This window comes from Pezoporus occidentalis, unplaced genomic scaffold (genome assembly GCF_034315485.1).
Source record: "Pezoporus occidentalis ecotype Australia unplaced genomic scaffold, CSIRO_AGI_Poc_V1 ctg50, whole genome shotgun sequence".
NCBI classification, from domain to species: Eukaryota; Metazoa; Chordata; class Aves; order Psittaciformes; family Psittacidae; genus Pezoporus; species Pezoporus occidentalis.
The window spans coordinates 3,991,270-4,013,478 of record NW_026915836.1 but is presented as its reverse complement, the minus strand read 5'-3'; the positions used below and the strand labels follow the sequence as shown (position 1 = coordinate 4,013,478).

Here is a 22,209-nt window from a genome sequence, read left to right as displayed (position 1 = left end):
CATGTGAGCTGACTCATGGGCCACCGATCCACAAATACCTACACAGCTATTTTTCCTTCCCAGCACAGAAGTAATTGGCAATGTTTCATCACTGGGAAAAGTATGCACAACATTTCTTGCATTGAGACACAACACTGTAGAGGAGCTGCTCAGACCTTTTCCCTATGCCTAAGACCCACACCTCTAAGTTAATAACTAAGGTTTGAAGTCTTTTGACAACAGCAATGCTAATATACAGCTTCTCCTTTCAGAAGGAAAACGTTTTAGTTCTTGTTACTTGATTTTCAGATGTCAGTGGTTCAAAGGCAGGCTGTAACTGAGCCCCAAATCACTAACACCTCAGGCAGCTGTTGGTTAGTATTCAGCACCTGCACTAATAATTATTACAGAATACAAGGTAAATCTATAATGTGATTGAACCAAACCGACGAATTGGACTTTGCCTCTTTCCCAGCAGTACGGGGCTCTGTGGAATGCCACAGAGGGGATTGGCAGGCAGAGCAACAAGGCAAATCCAGAGCTCTGCATGTAATGGGAGCATTCATGAACTGTTTGGTCCAAAGGCTTCAAGGTCCTTTTTCTGCCTTGTAGTGTGTGGAGTCAGCACATGGATGTGATGGACAGCCAGGATGAGAAGCCCGTTGTGAAGCCCAGGTGTTTAGGCAATGTAGGCAAACTTTGTTGCTTAAGGAGAATCACAGGAACAACCACATAGGAGCAACACTTGGCTTGTAACACCAGCTTCAGCCTGCGGCAGTTGGCTCCCTCATGGAGCTGCCTGGTTCCGCAGGCTTGGCCTGGCTCCTCATGTGGGGATGTGCCCCGGTGGTCGTCATCCCCATACTGTGGTGACGTGTCCTCACTGTCCTGGAATTCTCATCTTGAGCTGCTTTTGTCATCCAGAGGAGAACGATGGAGATGTTGCTCTGATTAGCTACTTCAGCTCTGCTTGCCTGTGGACAGCCTGTGGGTGTTAGCTCACGCAGCATGGAACAGGTTTCCTCTGAGGCAGACACAGGGATTTTATACAAGCACAGTTTATAAACAGTCCTCAAAACAAGGATGTTTCTATCTCCTGTTTGTTGTCCAGGTCCTTTGAACTGTTCATCTTTCACAAAACATTGTACATGGAGCAGAGGTACCAAACAGGGATTTGGATTACAGCCCAGTAGTCGGGAAGATGGGATGCCACGGCATTACACATCCAGGCTGTAAATCCTTCAAGTCTTCACTTGCCAGCAGTACAGTGAGGGATGTGATACATGTATCTAAATTGTAAAAAGCATCTCATTTCCTTAATTCTATATACAGTTACAAACATCAAACTGCTTACTTTTCTGCCAGCCCAGAGTGTTTCCCTGTGCTGTATTTATAGCACAGGGAAATCACATCATTTGAGAACTTCCTATTTATTCTCTCCTTCCTTAGGCTATAAAGAGAGTTTAAAGTCATAGAAGATGAAACCTGCCCTTTGTGTGCTGATCTGTGAACAAGTGGTCAGACCAGCAAGCACAGAAGCTTCAGAGCAGAAGGATGAAACCTGAGTGGCCTTTTGTTAGATTTGCCAGTAGTTACCATGCCTGCTGCGTGCCCCGCAGGGTCAGGGCGCTCCCTGTGCGCCACTCATGGCCCTTCCTCGGGGCAGCACCGCACACTTAGAACCAGAGAATTACAGAATCATTGACTCAGCCGGGTTGGAAAAACCCTTTAAGCTCATCCAGTCCAACCATTTCCCAGCACTGCCAAGGCCACCACTGACCCATGGCACTGAGGCCTCATCTCCACGCTGTGTGAACACTTGCAGGGACGGTGACTGCAGCCCTGCCCTGGGCAGCCTGTTCCAATGCCTGAGCACCCCCTGGGGCAGGAATTGTTCCTCAGCTCCATCTAAACCTGCCCTGGGGCAGCTTGAGGCCGTTTCCTCTTGTCCCATCCCTTGTTCCCTGGGAGCAGAGCCCAGCCCCTCCTGGCTCCATCCTCCTCTCAGGCAGTTGTAGGGAGCCATCAGGTACCCCCTGAGCCTTCTCTTCTCCAGACTGAACCCCCCAGGTCCATCAGCCGTTCCCCATCACACTTGTGCTCCGGGCCCTGCACCAGCTCCGTTGCCCTTCTCTGGCCCCACTCCAGCACCTCAATGTCCCTCTTGTCGTGAGGGGCCCTCACTGTAATAACTGAGCACAGCTTTCGGTGCGCTTTACGCTGGTACTGCTCTACACGCAGTGAGTTCGTTCACTTCACCGCGTACGCTCCACTCCTCCCGCGTACCTCCAGCTAAACCCGAACCATCCCGCAGCCTGGAGCCCGCTCCCGCCGCCGGCCGCGGCTGTCGGGGGCGGTGCCGGAGGAGGCGGTGCCGGGCCGGCTGCCCGAGCTCCGCGCCATGGCGGGCGGTGCGGCGCGGGTGCTGCTGGCCGCGCTGCTCGGGGCGCTCCCGGCCCAGGCCGAGCGGGAGCTGCGGTTCCGGCCGCCGGCCGAGGCCCCCGTGCGGCTCTTCACCGAGCCCGAGCTGGCCAGATACGACGGGCAGCAGGTACGGGCGGGCGGGCCGCGGCGGGGCCGGGGCCGCCTTCGCCGGCTGCTCGGGCCCCTGCAACCTCGTTAAGCCTTGTTTTGTCGTGCTGTGCCGCCGTGTTGTGCCCCCCTCCCGGGGTAACTCGGCTCTTGGGCGCCCGTGAGCAGTTGGCATTCACGGCTTGTGTCCTGCTGGGTTTGGCCCGCTGAAGTTGCGTGCAGTCAGATGTTCCTGTTCTGTTCACTGCCTGCTTGGCAAGGTGCTCGTGCCAGCGTACTGCAGACAGCCATAACTGCAGCCGAAGTGATTCTTTCTCAGTAATTCATTAAACCATGTGTTTAGGTGCTTTACCCCCATATGAGAAATAACAAAGCAATTTCAGCTTAAGAGTTCTTCGCTTTCTGTGACACAGAAATCTCAGCAGAACTTCACATTCAAGATTATAAAGTCCTATATTCCTATGTACTGTGTCTTTTATAGATGAGCTGGCCCTCCTCAGGGCCTTCTCTGGATACTTCCAAGAAACTAACAGCATCTGAGTTAAAAATACATGTAAAAGACAAAGCAGAAGCACTGGCGTATTAAGTAAAACAGATGTCAGCAGATGAGATTTGTGTGTGTTTATGTTGCTCTCTTAATTGAATAAAGAACACTGTTGGCCATACACCCTTTTGTCTTGGGCAGTATCCATCTGCATTAGGAACAGATGCAGTTGATCATCACTGAGCAGACAGGAGGTGACTTGCAGGAGGGATGTGTCTTCTGTGAGTGTAATGTTTAAATTAAAAAGGTTCTCTCATTGAATATGCTTAAATGCTCAAAAAATGCCCATAAATCTCAGGGACAGTTTAAAGCACAAGAAATTCCAAGCGAGAGGATGTGTCTGCTGTATACGCACAAACAGGAAAAAGCATACAACTGAGAATTTAATGTTCATCCTCATGTCCTTATGGGTTTCATAGCTAAAGCTAACTGCTGCTTGCTTACACTGTAGGGCTGAGGGTATGTTGATGGCTTTCCTTCCAGGAAGGGCAGCCCATTTACCTGGCGGTGAAGGGAGTAGTGTTCGATGTCACTTCTGGCAAAGGTGAGTTTGCTTCTCCTCTCCTGTCCATTTCAATTTCATGTTGCTATTCAGGAATTCCTTTTTAAATATTCCCAATGCATGAGAAACCTGCAGTGCAATCACAACAGAAAGAATATACTTTCTCCTTTTCTAAATCCCCATTTAGCACTCAACCATTTAGTGCTGTATTTGCAGTTTGTGCCTTCCCTAAGAAGTACAGATGTTCTAATTTGAACTCCAGATACTTCATCCAGGTTTGCTGTAAAATGTTTGAAGGGACCATGGGGGCCCTGAACACTTGCCTGAATGTCATCATAAGCCAACTAATGGCTTTGTCCTAAGCTTGTTAATGCAGCTTGTCTGGACATAGATGTTGGCTTCCCTTTGAATCCTAAGTTAGACAAGGCTTGCCACTGAAAATTCTCATGAGAATATAAAGCAGAGCTCCCTATGGAACAGGTAGATTTTTAGAGTGCAGCGTAGGAGTTCAATGACTGTATTGTAGACCCCACCCTCTGCTGTGTTTTGGTTTTAGGGACTGGGATATATTACAAAAAAGTAACACCTCAAAAGTCAGTTTTGGAAAGAAGAGTTTTAGACTTGAGCTGTTGCTCAGGTGTAACTGAGTCAGAACTTGTCAGTGTAACAGGCTGGGGAAGAATAGAGGCTGAAAACCCTGAACACTGACCATACCCTGTGCAGTGTCACATCATCACTGGAGTATTGTTATTATTTATCTGACAGAGTTTTATGGGAAAGGAGCCCCCTACAATGCTTTGGCTGGGAAAGACTCAACACGAGGAGTTGCAAAGATGTCTTTGGATCCAGCAGATCTGACGCATGACATAGTAAGAAAATAGACCATTAGTTTAATTCCATTTTGCAGAGTTTTGTTGTTTTGCAAGTTGATGATACTATTAAATTGCTTGTATTAAAATTGATTTCCATATTTAAAGCCCAAAGACATTAATATTCTCAAAACACATCAAATGGATATGTGCTTACTGCTCAGGGAGGGTGCAGTGCTAACAGCCTTAAAGAGGAAGGAAGGGGTTTAATCTGTGCAATCAATACAACCTACATAAGCACATAAAGGGGAAATTACCGGCTGTTTAAAAAGACGCTTCCAAAGCAAGTAAATCCCTTTCTTTTCAATTGAGTTAGTGTATCCTGTGTCACTGACTTGGCAGTGAAAGCTGCCTCTCACAGTGGGCTGTTGCTTGTTGGAGGTGATTTACTTCTGCAGGGAAAACCAAGGGAGATGAATGGCTTGTTTGACCTGAATATATGAAAAGCACTGTCAAGACTGAATTTGAATGAAAAGAATAAAATTACAGATTATACTGTCAATTTTGTTATTCACACTCTGCAAAGCAAACCCAAAAACTGACCACAGGGTTTCCAGTAATCAGTAACAAAGAAAAATGCATGCAAATACCTGTATTGTTATTTGAGACAGGACCTTCATTTCCATCTCTCATTCAGACAGGACTCACAGAAGAGGAACTGAAGTCCCTGGATGATATCTTCAATAACGTTTATAAGGCCAAATATCCAATTGTTGGCTATACTTCTCGACGAATCCTGAATGAGGATGGCAGCCCCAATCTAGCCTTCAAACCTGAAGATCAGCCACATTTCAACATTAAAGATGAGTTTTGAGTTCCTAAGGAATATTAGCTCAGTTCCCTGTTCTCCGAGGTTCATTACAGCAATTAGCTCTCATGAGTCAATTTTCTGTTCAGAAAATGACGTATGTGTGTACACACGTAGTTTAGAGGAAACAGATCTGGATCAGTGTCGTACACTTGGGCTCTTTGCTCTGGATTACAGGAACTATTTCATATGAGAGTTATTTCTGCCTGGATTTCTCTGTTTACAAGTGTGTAATGTAAAATTACATTGTGTAGAAGAGATGAGGAAGTGTTTAACAGTTGAAACATGACTGGTCTTTAAATCCCAAGTTGCTTCCCACTCCTTGGAAAAGTGTGAATGCTTTAACACCTTGCCACAATGCCTTGAGCTAACAGCACTTCTCTGTGCTTCAAGTGAGTGTAGGTATCAGATGTACAGACAGGTGTAATAGAGGCTTACATTTTAAAAAGCACTGTGGGACTTAACATTTGATAATACTGAATCTCACATCAGATTTGAGAATACTCAATCTGAACCACTCCATTGCTTCAAATGCAGTTACTGTAGAATATTTAGGCCTAGTCTACAGCTGTAAACCAAGGAAAATCTTTTCCCCCCATGAGAACTACTGTAAGATTTTAAGACTATTATGTTAGTTTTGAATAAACGACACATTATTTTTGTTGCATGATTATTAAAGACCTACATCTGTATTAGATTATGATGATTTCCTTGTAGCTTCCTTCACTCTGACACGTAAAGGAAACTGTAGCCCACTGTTTTGCACATACTTTTACAGCACAAGTTTATAATAGTGCTTTAGTATCCTAGTGGGTATTGTTAGCTTCTTTCTATTGACAACTGCAGCTCTCATTTTTCATTTCTATTAGTTTTTCTTTGTTTTTACTCTAGCCTCATCCTTGCTGTTGCCATGAAGTGTGCATTCATCTGTTCCTCTTGTTTTAACCTAGTACAAAGCTGCACATCCTGATGGATGAAAGCAGCCCCCTTTACCAGGTTTCTTTGACAGGCTTTCAGCAACAAGAGAGCCCTAAAAGCATGTGCTATATAAATTGCTGCTAGTGACTGACTTTCACGAACTTAAGGAGAATGTAAATTGCTCCCAATTCTGTATTAATAATATAGATAAAAATACAATTCTGTATTTTGTTCTATTTCTTTAGCATTTTGGCCATTTCCTGTGAAGGAAAGGTTTTATTAGCTCATTCTCCACTTTATGTTTGCAGGGGCCTGGCAGCTGAATAACCAGAAAAGCTGTTTCTATTTTATTTGTCCTTTCTTTCACAATGTTACAGCTTTCTAAACTTGGTTTACGCTAGATCTCTTCATTTGCTGGAGGGACTCCATGGGCCCCCCTTGCTGTTGGATGGTGCTCTGGGGTGGAATAAATAACATCTAAAAATACTGTTGCTTCAGAGAATTTTTTTTGTTTTATGACAATACGATTACTACTGGTGACCTTTGGATTAGGTACCAGCAGCAGCTGGGACTTGTCCCCTTGATGATGCCTGCCCAGAGGTATGGGTGTAACCTGGCAGCTTTACGAGGATTCATGTAGATTTGGTGGCATCCTCCTCTCCTGCCTGAGAGGAGGATGGAGCCAAATAATTTTCCAATGCCTACTGGTTTTCCCCCTTCCCTTCTTTGCATGCTTTCTTACAGGGTGGCTTCAGTAGCTGTGCTGCTGTGATGACTGTAATAGCCTTGGCTTCATCTGGGACCAGCACATCCAGCTGCATTTCAAAATGTAGCTAGATTATAACTCATCAGCAGTGAGTGGCTTACTGTTCCAGTCCTCTCCCTGCTTTTCCTATGCACAGACTCATAGAATGGTTTGGGTTGGAAAGGACCTTAAGATCATTCAGTTCCAACCCGCTGCCATGGGCAGGGGCACCCTCCACTAGAGCACGTCAGCCAAGGCTCTGTCCAACCATCATTTAATCATTTCCTAGGCTATTTCACTTGAGGTTCCCACTCGATGGAACACTGTTATGATAATAAAACTTTAAGTGGGCACATATCCTTAGCACGTTTTCACTGCTACCTAACCCAGAAAACGAAATAGGTGGGAAATGAGAATGTAGTTTAGTGTGCTACTGGGATAGTCCATACTGGGTAAGGTATAGGTGGCAGAGCAGTACATGCAGGTCTGATAACAGGCAGCACTTCCTGGAGTTGCTTCTATAGGGTCAATGATAAGGACGTGAATTTGTACCTGCCCCATCTGTCCGTCTTTATATAACGCCTTCTGGTCTGGCTTTTTTCCTCCTGTTGAGTAGAAGGTGCGAGTCTTAGTTTACTTGTTTACAGAATTTAGGCTTAGATCTTCTTGGCTTCGGTTATCTGCTGACAAGATAACAGAAAGAGAGATTAATGTCCTGTGAGAAACAGAGCTTGTGGACTTGGATGAACTGCAGAGCCACAGGAAGTATCCCTGAATAAACAATTCCTATTCCTGCTTCCCATTGGTTATTTGTAGCTGTTGTCATCAGTAATTCTGCACTGTGTAGACTACCGTGTTCTGCAGTACTTCTTGACATGAGCCTTTATCCTTCTGACGTGAGACTTTATACTTCTGAGAAGTGAAAAGTTTAGAAGAATGTGGGTGCAAGCCGTCTCAGGGATAAGCCATCCAGGAAAAAAAAATACAACATGATTTTCCCTCAACTAAAGAAACCTCTCTGCAAAAGGAAAAGAAAGCCATGTCCTAATGTCTATATTTTACCTTCTAGATTGTACAGTGCAAAGGCAGAAAGTAAAGCTGAGACTTGGATCTAACCCTTGCTGTGTGAAAATTTGAGTCCACTTCTTGCCACATCGACTTGGGCTTCAGAGGTGGCAACACCACAGATAGGAGACTGATTACAAAGAGTCAAACACATGAACTGAATCCAAAACTTGTAGGCATGTTTAAATGTAGAGCTGAACTTAAAAGCTTTGCACCCTTCTTTTGTAGACAACAGGATCTTTGCATGAAGAAAACCATCCTAGAGGTAGCATTTGATTTAGGCAGTTTGGGCAGACAGAATTAGATGACGATTGAAGGGAAAACTTCCCTGTACCTAGTTCTGTGCTCCTTCACAGAGCTGCTAAAATCAGTCGTGGTGGATACGCAGAGCTTAGTTAACAACCAGTTAAGTGCCTGAAGGGTAATTTCACAGGTGAAACTGATAACTGGTTCAAACTAGCTGTGGCAGAGGAAGAGTATCCTGGGTGGCTTCTCCTTGGAGGCTGCAGCTCCATACCCTTTGTTTTACACTGAAGTGCTGTTTTGGTAATGATCACAGATAAAAGTCCTGGTAAATCAAACTTGATAATTACAGTGAACCTTTTAATAATATTTGTTTGAGCAAAGCTCCTAAAAACAGCATTAAAAAGAATAAATATTGCTCCCCCAAAAGTGTTCATTCTGAACTGCAGAACTGCGCAGCATCAGACCTATGGCAAAAGATTTAATTGAAGGGATTACATGTTTGAATTGAGATTATATTCTTAGGTAACGTGTGCATCCTATGCTTGGAAGTGTCTCAAGAATACCACTGCTTTTTCCTTATTTATTGTTTAACCATGCTCTGTACTTTAAAATTGGTATGCAGTAAATTGTAAGAATAGGGCAGTAGGACTTTCAAGGCATTGTCTTTCTGTAACACAAAAATACATCACCAAACATGCATGGTTAAGATACACAACAGACAGATCTAGCAATTTAGACAAAGGCAGGAGTCTTACAGTCTTTCTAAAACTTGTTCTATTCCATGTATTTCTTGAACTGAACAGGTCAGAAGTGACACCCTGCAGAGTTCTGATCTCTGACACAACAAAAATGAGAGGCAAAAATGAAATGATGATGACAACTTCTTTGGATAGCTGTAAAGTTGTCAGTATTAAGGTGCAAAAGACCAACCTATCAGTTTTAGTGAATCACAGAATCATAGAATGGCTTGGGTTGGAAAGGACCTTAGGATCATCCAGTTCCAACACCCTGCCATGGGCAGGGACACCTCACACCAGACCATGTCGCCTAAGGCTCTGTCCCACCTGGCCTTGAACACTGCCAGGGGTGGGGCAGCCACAGCTTCTCTGGGCACCCTGTGCCAGCGCCTCAGCACCCTCACAGGGAAGAGCTTCTGCCTTAGATCTAACCTGAATCTCCCCTGTTTAAGTTTGAACCCATCACTCCTTGTCCTATCACTACAAGGAAAGGATTTTAAGGTAGGGATGCTTGAGTATGTATTGAGCCTCTATGATTCAACACATTAAACATTACATATGTCCCTAAATTGCTGCTGCCAAGGATAAATACTTCCTTCCCATTTCTCTGAACGGTCTCCTTTGAGTTTAGCACATCTTGGAGCTGGAAGAAAACAGGCTGTGGAAAGGTTTATATGTGAAGCAGCAGCTTATCAGTGAAATATAACAACCTGAGGCAGAGAAGGAAAGTGAGTGAAATTCTACTTGTGAGAAGCAGCAGGAGCTTATAAATAGCTCACTGAAGAATACAGTTTCAGAAGAGGTGAAACTTGCTGATGCACTCAGAGATAAGGTTGAACTTGAGAACGGAAAAGCGTGACATCCTCCTTGGATACAGTTCTGGGAAAATCAACATGAATTAAACACTTTGTGACTGCTGGCTTCTTGCTCGACATCCTCAGCCTCATCTTCCAAAAATACTGATGCCTTTGGCTTTGATACCTTGCAGGTGCCTGGATTCATAGAAAATCACTGCTATTCAGTACATTACTTACTAATTGTTCTCATTTTGTCTTTAAGCGATGCTCATTCTAGTTAAGAAAGGAGGCTGGAGTTTTGCTGCTGAAGAGGTGACCAGGGACAGAGATGAAGGTACAATTCCCAGTTTCACTACAGTGTTACAATCCTTAATGCTAGGTTTCCTGGCTGTTAAAATGAGCTGATGCTTCCCTTGAGTTCCCTTTATCTTCTGTGCCTGTTGGGACTTCCAGCCATTTGAAGAAGGTAATATTCGTTGGACTTGTGGGCTGGCTGGACCCTAAGATGGCTGTAGTATCAAGAATGCTACACTCTGAAGCTCCACCTTCAATTTCCTCACTCCAAAGGGGTATCGCTTTGTCATGCTCCATCCTTCAGCTGAAGTGGGTGTATTTTGCCCATGTTCTTCCATGTCTGTCATCACTTGGAATTTGCCTGTATGTCCACTGGTAGAAATCATGATGATCCCCAGCAGCCTTTCTTGCTCAGCCGCTTAAAGGTATTGTATAAAAGGTGTTTCACAACATTCTCAAGAGTTTTAATGAGACATTCAGCATTCATCTACTAGGCTTAGCTAGTTTATGATAAAATAGAATAGATATTTCAAGTAAGAAATGAACCTCCAATCCCTTTGCAGGCTAAGGTACATTAATGTGAATTTCCCTCAGTAGCTAAAGAAACTTTTCAGCTTGAAAAAACCCTAAAATCCTAAGCAAGATTTTATCTAAATGATTATGCTTGCAGCATCTGCTGTGCAAAGTAACATGTATTTATGGTAAACTTTAATACATGGGGAAATAGTTACAAACGACTATTGCAAAATACTGTAGCTCACCTTATTGCAAGCCCTGTCAGAGAGTATGTGTCCAAATTCCTCATGGTACTGTGAAAACACAAAGAGAAGCCAGCCTAAATCTTTTAAATGGAACTGGTTCATGTTACCCTTAAGTAAAAAAATCACTCCCATTCACTAGCCTGTTTGATTTAACAACAACAGAAATAAATCAGGGCTTGTCCTGATCCTAGCTCAAAAATGCTGTCACTGAATGTGGTTTCTTCACAGCTGGGATGGTGCTGGCTGCTTCCCTTTCCAACTGCACACACTGTTCATAATCACTAGAATAACTGCATCAATTACTTACTTGAGAGATTCTACTTTTAAAACATGTGCTGGTTTTAATGCAATTGAACCGAAAACAAAGACAGTACCGTATGTCTAGAGAGGTCTCCACAAGCCCCTGGAAAGCCCTTCTTGACTTACAGGCAGGGTTTGGAAAGCCAAGTGAATTCTGCAGAACATTTATGTAAAAGCATTACTCTCCATAACTTCCTCTAACTGGACTGTCCTTTCATTTGTATCTTTTTCCATCAACTCATTTAGACTGACTCACTGCACCTAAAAATAGTTTAGATTTACTTGATCTTTTTATACTCAGAATAACACCACAAAATGGATCATGCCTACATGCAGTTATCTGACAAAACCTACTCTGTTATTTCAGCTCCTTCCTTTTGGTGTCTGAAAATCACTGAACCACATATTAAGCTGGTATAAATTTACATAACCATGAAAGTCAAGTAACTTACGTTCAAGAATCTGACCCTGACTTGTTTAGTGTACCAAAGATTATCTCTGAGCCATAGAGAATATCTCACCTTTAGACATTCTTTTAGAAACGGAGCATGACTGCAGTGCTGTTAGTGGGATCATCCCAGAGCTGTGTTGGGATTACATCAAATAAATCCAAGGTGCTTGAATTTAAGCTTTTGCATGTAATGGAGCATTTTTTCCACATAGCGGGAACTGGCATTACACCACTGGAGCTGAGGAGGAGCTCTGTGAACAGCAAGCTCTGATCCTGTCTGGGACAAATCACAAGAAAGAAACAAACCCATCTGTAGTTTGTCATTCTGTGCCCTGCAGCGGGGTCTTTTTAGAGAGGAAAATAAACCCACCCCAAAGAAGGGAACAGAAGAACTTCAGAGGAAGAAGTGGGACTATAGCTGCACACAAAAGAGCTGGTATCAACTTCAACAGTAAGGCTTGCCCCTCGTGCCCAGTTTTAGCAAGCACAAAGCTCAGAAATATTCTGAAACACTTTTTTTTTTTTTTTACCTGTTATTTATCTACTTCAGAAAACAGATTTGTGCTTGCAGCTATAAATCATTAAGGCCTCCAGCTTTCAAACAGCGCATCACAAACTGGCTTTAAGGGATATAAAAATCATTCTGAAATGCCTCAGCACTGTTTCCTTTCAAGACAGTCTACTGCAAGGCAGCTGCCAAGCTGGTTGTGCTGCTGGGTATGATTTGTGCCTGAGAGTCTCTCTGGGAGTTTTGTTTTGCTTCTGTCATTTAATATTCACGGCAATCATCGTTAACCTGCCGGCTGAGCCATCTTAGCATCCTGCCTCCAGACAAAGTCACAAGTTTACTCCTAGCCCACACAGCTCCTGGAAGCCTACATTTCCACATTACAGGCTATTTTGACCTGGAATTCTTATGTTTAAACTAATAGGATGAATAATAATAATAAGAATAAATCCCAGAAGAACTGGCAGGGGAAAGATAAAGCAAGAACAAGAGGGCGTACAGTACTAGTTAGCAATAATGTGGTTATGCAATTAAATTAATCTGATCATTCCAGGCTGCACACCAAGGCTTTGGGAAAGCTGACAATTCAAATGTGTCCATTGATAATGTGATGGAGCAAAAGGGAAGGGGGGAGATCCTTGTTTTTAAGCTGCACGGGCTAAATTGTGCCACCTTAAAATTACTCATAGCCCACTGCATCTCTGTCAAAGTAATACATAAGCACTGGGAATAGTAAATAATTCCAGTGTCGCTGAAAGGAAATATATTCATGCTAAAAGCAAAGTCTGTAATTACATTATGATTTGACTGGACAAACTTTTCCATGAAGACTGTCAGAATAATCAAATGCTGATTGACCCTCTCAATTCAATTACGCAACAGCCAGAGAAATTCAAGGGATGCAAAGTTTCAGCTTCCCCAGTGAGACACAACAGAATATACTCTAGGTCTAACCCTGGAGCAAACTGCAAAGCTGTCAGAGAATCAAGAAAAGGAGAGAGTGACACAAGGAAGAGGGAGTGATGAGTGGGAGAAGGAGAGTAATAGAGAAGGAGCCCCAAAATTAAGCAAGAGAAAGGTAATAGATGCCATCAGCCTCAGCAGAATAGAAGATCCGAGTCAGCCTAATAGTGGGGCTGGTTCCTGCCTCACTATTTCAGCCTAGTATAGTGGGGAAAGAGGATACACACATTTTAAAGAGAGGACTCTTGGGGATTAAGATTTATTTTATATCATGCTTGGCGATTAGAAGAAATGTTGAATTCTATTCCTCCCTCCAAGTTTTTATGATGGTTTTTGTTCAACTGCAGTTGAGCAGAGGGGAAAGAGGGAGAGGCTTCCTTGTTGCCTGAAGGAGAAAAGATGTTTTTCCTTGCAATCAGGAGCATCAGGGATGGATTTGTCAGGAAACAGCAGCTGAGGGAATTAAGAGCTCACTCTAAAGTCAAAACTATGACATCTCATCATCCTTCCTAAGGAGGCATGCGTTTTTCTGGAGGGAACCAGTCTCCCATAGGAACAAAGTAGTTCTAGAATTACCTTTCAAAAATCAAGATTTTGATGCAAGCTCTTATATAAAACTGTAGATAACAGGCTTAGAAAACTTGCCAGTGGGTAAACAACTTTATGGATGTTTCTTCCCCACTGACAAAGAATTTAGGAGACTTGAGGAATGTGAAATACAAATACCTAACATGATCAACAGCTGCCTGCACATCAGATGAAATCACCACACCCAGGAACAGTAAAGAAGGATAGGGCAAGGGCTTCTTAGTGTCGGTCTCATGGGCACCCCAGATGGGGATGCAGATACACCAAACTAAATCACAGCTCACTTGCACTTCCTAGGTGGAACCAGCTCAGCTGTGATGGGGAGAGTACCAGCAGCTTGCACCAAACAAACCAGCATTGCTCAGTCTTGTTTCAGTCTCCTGCTTCCTTGTGCAAAATCAACACTACTGCATTCAGACTGGTTTAAGGCTTTAGCAGCAGAAAATCCAACAGGACTTCAGGCCTGTTCCAAAATCCTAACAGGAAGACCCAGTTTTCTAGCATCTCTTTCCATGCTTCACATGGCCTTTCCTAAGCACGATTCCGTGAGCTGCCTAAGAAGGATAACCCCCCCACTCCCCAAGTACAACATCGATATTGAACAGAAGAATAAAGCACAGTGTAATTTAATTTGCCATTAGCTGGGTTCTCCTGCACTTCTAAGGGGAGGAAAGAGCTTGGTTTTGTTAAATATGACCATTATGACGCTTATACACTTTATGCAGGAAAGAATGATTTTCTGTCTTGTAAAAGCTGCTTATCAAGACTGTTAGGGGCCGTAACACCATTCCAGTTTAAATCAGGGAAAAAATGCAGCAAACATAAAGGAGAAGCATCTCCTACTGCATATGAAATAGCAACTCAATGCAAGACAAAACAGATTCGTTTTCTCAGACTCCTCTCTGGAAGCCACTTTTGGAAAGATTTGATCTTTTCTTCAAATCCAGCCATAATGGGCTTTATGATGATGTGGCACAACTGTTGCATCTGCAAAGAGTGTGTTGCCATTAGCCTGTTTGTGATCTTACAGTCCCAAGCTACACTTAATGTCATTCATGTGCTGTAATTTGTAAGATCATGTTTTACCCCAAGTCCATCTTATGGGAGTATTGGCCTACCCACTGTTGGTTCAAAACAGCAAAAGGAAGTAGGATCAGGACAGCAATGTACGTGGTAATAGGTAACAGGCTTAGAGGGAAAGTTTAGGGAAAGTTTCAGTTCAAGAGTAGCTATTTCTGTGTAAGTAGAAATCCCCTACAGACAATTCTCCTTGGGTTTAGGAGCCTATTAACTTGGATATTTATGAAACTATTAAGCTGTTCCTTTGGAAACAACCATAGCAAATGCTTCTTAAGGTGGTTATAAAGCACAGGCATTTTTCTCTAGAAAGCTTCTTTAGAAGTAATAGAAAACAAAAGAAAAGGAACATAGTTCTTGTAAATATAATGTCAAGGCAGCTAAATGAACAATCATATTGCAGGCCACATTTTCCAGCAACTCCCCACTAGGAAACGTTATTAAATTTCATAGTAAATTGAATTTAGCAAGGGTGCTGTTTTCACTGCGGTTTTCTTCCCACAATGTTTTCCTAGATGGATGCTTTCAACACAGCTTCTTTGGTTTTCTTTGTTTCTGTACAACTTGCAGTCCTAACCCGATTTCCACCTAGTGTACATCAATAGAAACCAAGAGCTCCAACTGAGCGATGCCGATTTTCACTATCTTAGAAACCAATTCCCCTCCTTTTCCTGGACCACAAGAACCTCCTACATTATCAACTTTGATGTTTTCTATGGTGCTCAGAAACCTATAGTTTACGTTACTTAGCTTCAGCCCCCCAAAAAGGACCTCTCTAATTATGAACAGAATTACAGACCCACTTTTCTTCTATCCAATTTTCTAATTCTTGAATTAAACAGACATTTGCTTTTGACTAAAAATACACTGGTACTTGAAGAGCTCTGTACGGCGCTCATCTGTGTATGTGCCTTTCCCTCCACGTCTCCTTTTGCAGAGTTCTAATAGATCCACACAACGGGGAATTCTGGCAACACTAGGACAAATATTGTTGCAAGATTCAGTATAGGGGAATTAATGATGCAAACTCTGAAGGAACCACTAAATCTAGATGAAAGCTACAGAAAGAAACCATAGGCTGAGAACACTGGGGCTGTTCAGCCTGGAGAAGAAAAGGCTGCGTGGAGACCTCAGAGCAGCTTCCAGTGTCTGAAGGGGGCTACAAGGGTGCTGGAGAGGGACTCTTCATCAGGGACTGCAGCAATAGGACAAGGGGGTAATGGGTTCAAACTGAAACAGGGCAAGTTCAGATTAGATCTAAGGCAGAAGTTCTTTACTGTGAGGGTGCTGAGGCGCTGGCACAGGGTGCCCAGAGAAGCTGTGGCTGCCCTATCCCTGGCAGTGTTCAAGGCCAGGCTGGACACAGGGCCATGGAACAACCTGCTCTAGTGTGAGGTGTCCCTGCCTGTGGGGAGGGGGTTGGAACTGGATGATCTTAAAAGTCCTTTCCAACCCAAACCATTCTATGATTCTATGACTGTGATGCTGCCTATTCTTGATTTTGCCAGGGAAAAACCCCACCAAACATGCCCCAGAAATCAAAGTCAAACTCCTTTTCTAATTACATGCTAATTTACAAAATGAAATAACTCTCTCGGGGTTTCACTGCCAGTCTGAGATAACAACCACACAACCTGGCTCTTGCACTGAATTACCACTTCTGATTATTGTTTTTATACATAAGAAGGATTAGGCAAAGATCTTTCCTAACACTACCCTTGGAAAAGCTAAAACCCAGAAGGAGTATAGGCCTTAAAATACTCAGTATAGCAAAATGCAGGTTTGCCTGTCCTAAGCTTTGAGAACACTGCAATAAGCACATCCCCTATTTAATGCTTTAGACTGTTAAACAACATTTCTGGTATTTAAATTTCACAGGATGATATATGACAGAGCAAAAATGCTTTTTAGGTCCTTTACAAAGAAGCGAAGCTCCAAAGAATTGATAACAGCACATTTCAGCATATGGTAATAGACTGGTTCCTAAACCCACCCATTACAAAGAAACAGGAGGCACACTTTCCCTGCCTGTTTTCCTTGCTGGCCACAGAGAAAACCGTCAGGAAACAAAGTGGAATGGAACCAGTTTGTAGTCCTAGAGAGGAAAACACTTTTTAAATATAACTGTGGGCAAACTGGAAATGCCACCAGACAGGCAAATAAAAACAGTGGGATCCATGCGGATGCGAATACAAAGGTGTGTATGTATGTGATTTTAGCAAAATGGGGTAACCAAGCCAGTCATAAATGTTACATGTGCAGGCAAAAAAAAAACCCAAAACATTAAAACGACTTTGTAGAATGATCCTGAATTCCCACAAGGAGGAAAAAAATAGGGAGCGAGAATTTTCTGCTGATTGAAGAGAGAGACTTGGGCTACTGCCAAGGGAGCTGTTTCCTATTGTCTTTTTTCCTGCTACATTCAGGGAAACAGGACCTCAGCTTAATCCCGCTTTGATTACAAAGAATGTACACAAAGATCTATCACTTCGTGGCAACATTTGGGAAAGAAATAAACTAGAGGAGCGCAACACTGGCCAAGTGTTGAAGTAAAACATCACTTGACTTCTTCCATAGATCCTGAGAGATGCAGAAAATAAATCCAGCCCAATTCTGAAAGATACCAGAATAAAGAATAGACTTCTAGCATTCAGAATTTGTAATATAAGTTGGGTTTTAACAGAAAGAATTAAACAAATAGTATAAGGAAAGATGCTAGCTCACAATATACAGATGAAACTTGTTCTGAAGATAGCGTACAGAACTGAAGAACGGAAAAAATTAACCAGTCATCACAGCACCCTGAAACTTAAACATCTCTATTACATCCCTTCCCAGCCCCAAATTCCTGTATTATCCTACTTAAATCACTGAAGCCCTAAATTCTCAGCACTTACCTTCACAGGTCCTTCTGAAATCACAGCCTGAGGCTTCACTCTGTTCTTCCCTAAATTTCACAGCACTGAAAGCTATGGGCTACAAAGCAGGACAAAACTCTTTGATTCTGCACAAGTCAGAGGCGTTGAAGTCTTAACCTCAAAAGGGTTTTTGAAGCATTTCCCTCCATTCATGTATTTTTGACACCTCAACCAAACAAGAGCTGATAATGCGCATGCAGAAAGAGTTCCACTGCTTAAGCAATGCAGCCGAGCAAAACAAAGACCTTGGCCTGTCCCCCCCAACTCACACAAATGGCCAAAAGTCTTCCCTAATGTTTACTTTGCCAGAACAGGATTTCATGGGAAGGTCTGAATGTGTCTCTCTCAATTCTGTTTCAGACTAGAGAAATAAACAGAAGGTGCAGACTCTTCCAGAAAAGGGAAATTCTTGGCTAACTTAAGTTACTACCAACTAAAACTGACCTGAGCCAGAAATCCCAGTGCATTTCCACTGCCATGTGTTTTGCTTACCTATTGTATCTATTGAGAAAGGCACCACTGATTTTAACTTGTTTTCTCAAATCACATTCAGTTACTGGCAGCAGGTTAACACAGTTGTGCAGAGCACAGCTGAGAAGAACGGGGCTGGAAGAAGGGCTCTTGCAATGGAGGAAAACCGCATTTCTCAACTGTTAATCTTGCTTATGTCTCGTACTTACAGTCTATCATGTCGAGAGCTGGCCTGGTGTCACATCATTTCAATCATCTGGACAGCTGGCTTTCCATACTGACCCATTTATCTTTCTGAGACGTAAGGTTTTCACTCGGAAAGGCCAGTCCTCATTCATGTAAGCACAAGAGAGACATCCAGCGGCTGGACCATTTAAGTGCACTGCTTGACCTAAAGACAAACTCTATATTCTTACCTACTTCAAGCTCTTGTGTGTGTAAGAAACCATTTATGAGCCAACTACCACACATACAGAACCAGAAATACAATTATTCCAGTGTCTGAAGCATCACTGTCACATCTGCTGTGTTATTTCCCCCTGCAATCTACAGACTTCCTCCCCGCATACTCCAAGTCCCATCCATAGTTCTCCCTTTTTCTCTTAGGATCACAGAGTCACAGAATGGTTTGTGTTGGAAGGGACTTTAAAGCTCATCCAGTTTCAACCCCTGCTATGGGCAGGGACACCTTCCACTAGAGCAGGTTGCTCCAAGCCCCTGTGTCCAACCTGGCCAGGGATGGGGCAGCCACAGCTTCTCTGGGCACCCTTGCCAGCACCTCAGCACCCTCACAGGGAAGAACTTCTGCCTTAGATCTAACCTGAACTTCCCCTGTTTCAGTTTAAACTTCATTACTTTGATTCTCAGCTCATGTGAATTTGTATAGCTCTGTTAACTTCCATGGAGCTGTAATGGTTTGTGTCAAGCCAGAATCTCATTCCAGTTGTTTGCCATGCACACATGTACTTTTCACATCTACTATCTTCTATTCAAATATGTTCTCTAACCTCTACTCTATTTGTACTACTTACTTTTATCTGCATAGTAAACAGACTTCCTAGTCATTACTGATAAAAAATTCCAGAGAATCAGTGGTAAATCCTGGTATTACGTGATTTGATCTTCATCTAAGAGCAGGGAGAAACAGATTATTAAATTTACAAATACTTATTAGTAGTATCTACAGTACTTGTTATTAAAAAGAAAATCCATATCCTTCCTGTCACATCTAAACTACTTCTTGTCTTTAAAAAGACAGCTTATTTGGAAGCATAAATCAGCATGAAAGGGCTTATAAACTCAAAAACCTGAAGACAGGATTAATCAACTTTTGGACAAAGCAATATGAATTTAGAAGTAATTTATTTGCAAAACTCAACTTTGTCAATACTACAGATTAAATAATTCATTTTGTTAAAGGGATTGACTCTGTTCAAAAAGAAAAGTTCTGGTAAGATAGGAAGGAATGGGTTAATTCTTCCATATTTAGTGAAGAATTGAAGGCAGGCAATTGCTGACTTTGCTTACCACAGTGTAGGACTGAGGTGCTGGTTAAGGGCTATGAGCAAACCTCCCAGCTTCTAAAGAGAAAACTGTATGTGGCCAATAGCGTAAAACCAGATAATGCGACGTGATGTCCCCAAACCAGCAGGACATGCTACTTAAGAACAAGCTGACACACCTGGGATAAGAAGAAATTTGGCTCCTTTCTTCCCGCATACATGTATGGAAAATCCATCACACAAACCACTCCCTGAAGAGAATACCCAAACAACAAACCAACACCACCACCACCCCCCCGACAAAAATAACCACAACAGAAGGTGGCTCAGGTCTTGTCCTGTGCCCTCTGCTAAAATCCCTTCCTTGCAAGTTTTTTTTTACCTGCACTGCTATAAGAAACTCCCACTTCTTCCCCCCAACAAAGAAGGTAAAGAATTGAGACATGTGGTAGAGCTAGTTTTCCTTTCGAAATCTTGGCCTTGCTGTAAGGCAGTTGTTCATGGGATCTATCAGGGTACCCATCTGGCACACCCTTAATCAGCAGCCCCTCTTCTCCCCAAGGCAATGAGAATACCTGATCAAAGAGCTTATATTCTCCCTGCTGACCACGTACGTGAGGGCTATTTGGTTTCTATATTGTGCCCTGTATTTGTAAGTGATCAAGCATGATCCATGATTCATTTATGCAGGTGGAGATCCTCAGCACTGATCTGTGATGTTCGGCTCCATCTCAAGCTCCTTTAGCAGTAGCAAGTCAGATGGCAGCAAGCCTCACTCCAATATTGAACCAATATTGATAGTGAGCTCCAGGGCCTCGTGTGGTGGTGGAGCATACAGGTGGTGAACCAAGTATGTTTTAAAGCCTAAACAACACTTCAGTGTCTTAAAAACCTCTATGTCAAAAACCTATTACATACAAAGCAAGCCACTCGAGCAGTGATTTAGTACCGCGCACAGAGGAGTGAGGTTTATCCGACAAACCACAGAACTTACATTACTGCTGTTTCCTCCACAGCAAATCCTTCACTGACGCCTTTAGAGCAATCCTTTGTAACACACTGCGCTACAGCCCAGCAAGCCTAGATCTGCCACCCCTCAAATTACCTTTGATCAGTGTGAAATTAACTGTCCAGTTGCCTCACTCAAATGACCTAAGATGAGGATTTGTCTGTCTGCTGAGTCCTGAACAGTGGCCTCCAAGACCAGACACAGGGACTCATGAAAATCATTAAGTCTTACCTAATTGCTGTACCCTGGAGATCTAAAGAAAGTCAGATTACAGCCCTGTTGGGGGGGTAAAGGTGGCACTGGCTGGAGGTGATAATTTCTAATGAACTAACTTCTTTCTTTTCTTCCTTCCCTCTTTCTTTATTTATTCCTTTGTAAGAGTACAGAAAAATGCACGTGAGTTTTATTCTATTATAAGAGTTATTAATTATCAACAGGGACACGAAGGCTCAGGGGGTTCTTACAGCAGCCTTCCAATACACAAGGAGGCCCTAAAAGAAACCTGGAGAGGGGCTTTGGATAAGGGATGTAGGCACAAGACAAGGGGAATGGCTTTAACCTGCCAGAGGGGAGACTGAGATGAGCTCTTAGGCAGAAGCTCTTCCCTGTGAGGTGCTGAGGTGCTGGCACAGGGTGCCCAGAGAAGCTGTGGCTGCCCCAACCCTGGCAGTGTTCAAGGCCAGGTTGGACACAGGGGCTTGGAGCAACCTCCTCCAGTGGAAGGTGTCCCTGCCTGTGGCAGGGGGTAGGAAATGGATGATCTTAAGGTCCTTTCCAACCCAAACCAGTCTGTGGTTCTATGATACTAGACAGTGTCGTGGTTTAAACCCAGCCAGACAGCTCGTTCACTCACCCCCCCCCCTTTTCCCCCCTCTTTCTTTCCTTCCCCTCTCCCCCTTCCCAGAGGGAAGGGGAGGAGAATCAAAAGAATGTAATTCCCATGGGCTGAGATAAGAACAGTCCAGTAACTAAGGTAAAACACAAATCACTACTGCTACCACCGATGATAATAATGGTAAGAGAAAATAACAAGGGAAGAGAATACGATACCACCCGCCGAAAATGAGTCCAACCCAGAAGACCCCATGTCCTTTTGGGTAACTCCCATTTACCCTCCCGGGCATGACGTGCTGTGGTATGGAATACCTCTTTGGCTAGATTGAGTCAGGTGTCCTGTCTGCTTCCTCCCGACTTCCCCTCCTCCCTGGCAGAGCATGAGCCTCACAAAGTCCTTGGTCAGGGTAAACATTACTGAGCAACAACTAAAAACATTGGTGTTATCAGCACTGTTCCCAGGCTGAAAGTCAAAACACAGCGCTGCACCAGCTACCAAGAAGGAGAAAAACTGACTGCTACTGCTGAACCCAGGACAGACAGTAACCTGAAATAATTTATTACTTTCTATTTATCTCAAAAGATTTTTAATTTAAAAGTTAAATCAACAACTGATTAACACTAAGAAATGATTTAATCATTTAGGTCTGAACATATTAACAAAACATACTCTAAAACACCCATATGAAAAGTAAAGGAAACATCTGAAATCTTTGTGGCTTTTTGTTTTCTTTCCCTAGCCTCCATCTGCTTTGCAGTCCGTGTTACTAGGTAAGAATTCACTGAAAACC

At 43.2% G+C, this 22,209-nt stretch overlaps 2 protein-coding genes across 2 annotated transcripts in view; one reads left to right on the top strand and one right to left on the bottom strand.

The window, feature by feature from the left end:
• PACC1 (proton activated chloride channel 1) overlaps positions 1-22,209 on the bottom strand; it is an 86,207-nt gene that overhangs the window by 19,927 nt on the left and 44,071 nt on the right. The window lies entirely within an intron of this gene.
• On the top strand, positions 2,367-6,636 carry NENF (neudesin neurotrophic factor). The gene is made up of 4 exons (XM_062637100.1): positions 2,367-2,530; positions 3,539-3,599; positions 4,323-4,426; positions 5,064-6,636. Exons 1-4 carry the CDS (start codon positions 2,381-2,383, stop codon positions 5,238-5,240), a joined length of 492 nt encoding a protein of 163 aa, XP_062493084.1. The 5' UTR covers positions 2,367-2,380; the 3' UTR covers positions 5,241-6,636.

Coding starts and splice junctions, on each gene's coding strand:
- NENF (XM_062637100.1), top strand. CDS start 2,381: ATGGCGGGCGGTGCGGCGCGGGTGCTGCTGGCCGCGCTGCTCGGGGCG. Junction 2,531..3,538: donor CCAGATACGACGGGCAGCAG/GTACGGGCGGGC, acceptor CTTTCCTTCCAG/GAAGGGCAGCCCATTTACCT. Junction 3,600..4,322: donor CGATGTCACTTCTGGCAAAG/GTGAGTTTGCTT, acceptor TTTATCTGACAG/AGTTTTATGGGAAAGGAGCC.